Below are 6,436 nucleotides of genomic sequence, written 5' to 3'. Positions count from 1 at the left end.
GACAGCATTTTGAAAACGTGGAAAGTCTACGTGTTCTTTTAGAGCTGTCAAATGTAATATTTGGTGTAGTGATTGTGTCAAGAAAAGGTATTTTTCTCGACGGTTTGTTACCATGACCATCAAGAAAACAAAAAGTCTATGCATCAAGGGAGGCCACATTTTATAGTAGCGAGGGCATTCTAATCCTTCGTCTAGGTTGGCCAATTTTATTGAGAGCAATATTGTGTTCTATTGTTGTGTGTGTTCGGTCACAATTGGAATTACAGTTGTGGGAAGAAGAGAGTCACATATTTTTCGAAGATGTCCTCCAAGTTACTCATTGCATACATATTATGATTCATCTAAGAATGAATTCTCAAGCTTAGGAGGAGCTTATCAAACTTAGGGGAAACCTATGCTATTCGAGTAAAGGGGACTTGGGTCTAAAAAGGAAAGATACAGTTCGAGTGAGAAGGAGTCTCACGACTTGAGGGGAACTCGAGTCATACAAAGAGGGAGTCTCGATCTTAGGGAGAGCCTAAGATATTCTTCACTAATACCACAACATAGGGGGAGCTTGGGTTACCGTGAGAAAGAGTCTCAAACATAGGTGAACAGTTGAGTGATTGAGCTGTTTGGAAGTCATTGTAATTGTGTAACTATTACAGATAAGTACTATGTTGTAAGTGCTTATCGTTTTTTAGTGAAGTTATCTTTCCTAGGCACACTGCCCCTTAGACATAAGTGGATTTCACCGAACTGGATTACCAATCTCTAGTGTTCTTTTATATGCAGTTAATTTTTGGTAATATTTTTTTTGTGGAATCCTATAATATTGTCTATAACATTGTTAATGTACAGTAAATACCTCCATACATTTTTCATGTGTGACCGGTCATCCCAAAATTTCAACAACATTGTACTCATCTATAAATACAAAGCTTCTATGGAGAAGCCAAAGAACCTAACTTAGTGAAAGAATACTTAGGCTCCTCTCAAATGTGAGACTTTCTCTCAAAGATATCTTCAATCTTTTGCACACTCAAACAAAGGTCACTTCACTTGAAATACTTGGGTTTCCCTTACGTATGAGAATCCCTTTACTTGTAATGAACAATACTCTACGATGATCAAGAGAAAAAAAAAACTCGAGATCTACAGTAATTGTTGCTTCATAATCACGTGAATTGATACACTAGTAGTTTATGGATAACCACAAGACAACGACAAAAAAACCTCTTTTTTAGGAAGTAATTCTAAAATTCAAGAATACAAATTCTTAATACACATGTTCAAAGGGAAGAAACTGACCAAAGCCATGACTTGTCAAGCATAGAGGAGGAATAATTTTAAGAATAAACACTAAAATTTTTAAGATAAGGAAAGAATTTCCAAACCAAATCTACATTTAAGTAGACATCCTATAGAACATTTCAAGTAACAAAATGAATAACATCTTGAGGGACAAGATGAACAACAAGGATACCAACAGCCATACCTAAAAAAATATAGGTAACACCAAAGCTTTAACAATGTTTCTTTGAAAATGATTTTTATAAGGAAAGCATGTTTATTAAAACAAGTTTATTATTATATTTGATAGAAAAAAATGGAGAGAACTAGTAAAAGAGAGGTGATATAAATATCCAGTACTTGAATTTCATTCCAATTAGGCATTATATAAGCTCAAAGTATACCATAAATAACAAACTAACCACCCAAAACAAATAGCACAAGACTAACACAAAAAATAGCAACCCTAAAGACTAGCAACAAGAAACTAAATATAATCAATTCTATTTTTAACATCCCCCTTAAACTAAAACTATGCAATTTAGTATTTACTTTAAAGTAGTAGAGGAAACCACCCTAAGTAAGCTTCGAAGCTTCACAAATGTTGCTAATTTGAGAGGCTTGGTTAAAATATCTACCACTTGATCTTCACTTTTATAGTAGCTTAGCCTGGTTAAAATATCACAATGAATGATAGATGTTTCTTCTTGCTTATAATGCAAATTCTCAAGAATGTTCCTCAACCAAATGGCTTGACATGCACATGATGTTGCTGCTACAAGTTCAGCTTCAATGGTAGATAATGTGATAATTGGTTGTTTCTTGGAAGACCATGAGATAGCTCCTAAACCAAGCATGAAAACATACCCTGAAGTACTATTTCTATCATTTAAATCTCCTGCATAATCACTATCGCTAAAACCAACAAGGTTTAGTTTTTCTCTTTTTTGATAAAGTATGCCAAGACCAGGAGTCCCTTTTAAGTAATGTAAGATTCTTTTGGCAACAAGGAGATGAAGCTTAGTTGGAGATTCCATAAACCTGCTAATTAAACTTACAGCATACATAATATCAGGCCTTGTAGCTGTTAAGTACATCAAGCTTCCAATCATTTGCTTATAGAGAGTATTGTTGACCTTCTTTCCTTCATGGTCCTTTGTGAGCTTCAAATTGGGTTCAATTGAAGTTGTGGCTGAGTTGCAATTCTCCATTTGAAACCTGTCCAAGATCTCCAGTGCATATTTCTTCTGATTGATGAAAATTCTCACTACTGATTGTATTACCTCAATGCCGAGAAAATAATGCATCATCCCTAGATCTGTCATTTCAAACTCTGCCATCATGAACTGCTTGAATTCTTCAAACATAATCGAGTCATTTCCTGTGTAAATCAAATCATCTACATACAAACTGATGGAACACGAGACATACGCAGCGGAATAAGGATCTAACTACACTCTAATTGCTTTAAATTAAAAGGAAAATAGTATGCAACCCTACTTAATTAATTAGGGTTTTTTTTTTTTTTGAAGAAATTACCTTTGAAGCTCCCGAAACGTTTTCATCTCCACCCGAACACGAACGGACTTCCACTAAAGCTGACCTACTATCCTATGGACTCAGAACCGGGTTATGGGACCCGATGGATGAAGAACCCGAGAGAAAGAAAGAGATGGAATTAGAAGATAGATTTTGGGTTGGGTTTGGGTTTTTTTATTTTTTAGCCCAATTTTGAAAACTATTTTGGCAAAAGTGGCAAAAGTTATTAATCCAAATTGAAAAGCCCATATTTATAGAAAAATGTCATGCAAAATTGCATGAAACAAATTTATAAAAACCCAATACCTAGAATCCACTATCTAAGTAGGCTTAATGTCTCCACTATAAGCCAACACCTAGCCCACTATTTTGTTAGTAGAATTATCCAACAAAAGTTTGGATTTTCTCACTAACTTTAGTCAAAGGGCAAAATAGTCATTTTGTCAAAGTCAAACTTTGACCAAAAAGTCAACATTTTGACTTTTTATATTTTTTCCATGTTGACTAATTTTGACCTCCCGAGCATGAATCCACATTCATTTTCTCAAAATTCAAATCATATTTGAATATAAGGTCGGTCAAATTTTGACTTTTCAAAGTCAAAAGTCAACTCTTTGACTTTTTACATCTTTGACCATTTCCATTATTTCTGAGCTTCCGAATATGGACGTATTCATATTCTTGATATTTAAATCACATTTAAATATTAAAGTTTTATCTCTAAACTGAAAAACTGACCACTATATCACATACACTTGTCGGTTTCTCTCTCTTCACCTAATTCGAAGAATTCGAATTATTCTATCATACTGTTCTAAGTTTATTCCATATGAGCTAGTAGGAGAACCTAATGGACCTATAGATCATGAGCTCCAACGATCCGAGATTAGCTGGCTAAAACTCTTTTAGACGGAGCTAATTAACATTCATTAACTAATGGGTAATCCCACTATACTCTCGTAGTTGCACTCCCCTCACTATAGATATATTTATGTCCATTTGATATAACCATGATTAGTAAGCTAATCCTTCACAAGTTGTTTGTAATCTCGGCTCGGTCATAAAAACCGTTTTACCCCCAAGACTACATCTTGTTCCTTAAGTTCCACTGATCCTTTAATGAATAATTGGTTTAAGGTCCAACCTATAAACCAAACTCCTCTCAGGCCAAGGAGAGGGTGGGGCCCCTTGTTCAAGACCTGGATTCAGTACTAAAGGGAACAACCTTATCTACTATCCCTATAATGGATAGGAGTGAATTCCATCTTGCACCCTATGTTCCCAACTATCCACCTGATCTTACCCCTGAAATGGGAGGCTTATTGGGCTAGCAATAATGAGCTACCCTCACCTATGTAGATCTAAGGATAATTCCGAGTGAACATGAGTTCATAGTTAGCTCAAGATTAAGATTAAGTTACCTAGGTCATTAATTAACGAAATAGTTAGTTTTATACATAAAACGGCATTTAGAACGTAAAAAGTGACTATTTCATGGTTCAGTCTTATGTAAACTCTTTACATAGGATTGCCCCCACTTTCATGTCTCCACATGAACGATTTAGGATCACATCGTTTGTACTAACTACAAAATAGGCCGCATCCATAGTGTCCCCAGAATAAGGCGCCCAACCCTTATTCAATACTATAGACCATTTTGGCTATATATTTGAACTTGATCCACATTTATGTCACTACATAAAGTTCAAACTATATTAAATAGCCTCAGGACCTTAGTTTATTGGATTCAAGATTACAATTTCAATAACAATTTTATTGAAAAACAAAACAGAATATGTTTATTAATTTACAAACTATGAGTTTTAGGACATAAAATCCAACACAAACATACTATCAAAATCTTGTTTGGATGTTGGAATTTAATAAAGAGAATATGTTCATATGGACATTTTTCAAATCCAACTTTAATAAAGTAGGCTTCAATTCGACTGTACCAAGCCCTACGAGCTTGCTTCAATCCATACAAAGCCTTCTTCAAGCAATATACCTTTCTTGCATTACTATGTTGAACATATCCAAGGGGTTGATCTATGTAAACTTCTTCATTCAAGTTGCCATGCAGAAAGGCTGATTTCACATCAATTTGAAGAATTTTCCAATTGCTTTGTGCTGCCAATGCTAACACCATTCGAATCGTATCATGTCTTTCAATCGGAGCAAAAACTTCATTGTAGTCAATGCCAATTTGTTGCTTATATCCCATTTGCAACAATACGAGCCTTGTATTTATCTACTTGGCCATCTTTATTCAGCTTCGTCTTGTAAACCCATTTAACACCAACGGATTTTTGCCCTCTAAGATGTTCTGATAACTCCCAAGTGTTGTTTTTCTCAATCGATTTAATCTTTTCATCCATGGCCTGCTTCCATTTTATATCTTTGACAACTTCTTCAAAATTAATGGATCAAATTCTGATAATAAAGCATAATGGACAAATGACTCATAAAAAAGATCATCACTAACCTCATAATCTTCCATCCATGTTGGTCTCCTTCTAACTTGTTGTGATTTTGAAGAACTTGCATATCCTGTTTGAGACTCAGTAGCCTCAAGCTCAACGAATTGTTGTACAGGATTTTCAAGTTGAGATGTCAAAGATTCATCACTGTCTTCAAAATTCACAGATACTGTTTGTTGCTTTAGAGTATCTTCTGTCCAATTCCAAGTGTTTAGTTCATCAAATATAACATCTCGGCTAATTACAATTTTACCTGTGATTGGATTGAATAGTTTGTAAGCCTTTGATTGCTCACTAATGCCAAGAAAGACACATTTTTTACCTTTGTCATCTATCTTCCTTCTCTTCTCGTCAGGAATGTGTGCATATGCAATACACCCGAACACTTTAAAGTGATCAACTAATGGTTTACGCCCATCCCAAGCTTCTTGAGAAGTCATGTTTTTCACCGAAAAAGTCGAACTTCGATTCAAAACATGAACACCCCAATTTACTGCTTCTGGCCAAAATTTCTTTGGAACTCTCCCATTTGCAATCATACCATGTTGAGGATAGTATGGTTTTTTCTTTCAGCAACACCATTTTGTTGAGGTGTGTAGGCTGCTGTCAACTGGTGCCGAATTTCATGCTGAGCACAAAAATTTACAAATTCTTGTGACATGTATTCACCTCCATGATCCGTTCGAAGGGTTTTGATTTTTCTCCCAATTTCATTTTCAACTACCGCTTTAAAGCTCTTGAAAATTGAGAATGCTTCAGACTTTTTCTGCAATAAATAAACCCAAGTTTTTCTGGAAAAATTATCAATGAAAGAAATAAAATATTTTTTCTTCCTATTTGATACTGGGTTTAATGAGCCACATATGTCAAAATGAATCAACTCAAGGGATTCATGTGCTCTCCTTGCTTTACCTTTTGGAAAACTCTCACGATGTTGTTTGCCAACAACACAATCTTCACATACTTTTGTGGAAGGAAAAATTTGGGGAAGACCAACCACCATTTGCTTTTGAGAAAGGACTTGCAAACCTTTACAATTCAAGTGAGCATATTGCAAATGCCAAAGCCATGTGGGGTCTTGATCTATATTAGTCTTGAAACATAACTCCAAACCTTCTAGTTTGAGTGGGAATAACCTGTTCGAG

At 35.1% G+C, this 6,436-nt stretch overlaps 1 protein-coding gene across 1 annotated transcript; it reads right to left on the bottom strand.

The window, feature by feature from the left end:
• Positions 1-1,820: 1,820 nt before the first annotated feature.
• Positions 1,821-5,035, bottom strand: LOC120079181 (uncharacterized mitochondrial protein AtMg00810-like). The gene is made up of 2 exons (XM_039033350.1): positions 4,767-5,035; positions 1,821-2,682 (listed from the first exon to the last, which is right to left on the bottom strand). The coding sequence occupies exons 1-2, from the start codon at positions 5,033-5,035 to the stop codon at positions 1,821-1,823; spliced, it is 1,131 nt and encodes a 376-aa protein (XP_038889278.1).
• Between the last annotated feature and the right edge of the window lie 1,401 nt (positions 5,036-6,436).

Source organism: Benincasa hispida, chromosome 6 (assembly GCF_009727055.1).
Source record: "Benincasa hispida cultivar B227 chromosome 6, ASM972705v1, whole genome shotgun sequence".
In the NCBI taxonomy this organism is placed as follows: domain Eukaryota; kingdom Viridiplantae; phylum Streptophyta; class Magnoliopsida; order Cucurbitales; family Cucurbitaceae; genus Benincasa; species Benincasa hispida.
This window is presented reverse-complemented; position numbering and strand designations above follow the sequence as displayed.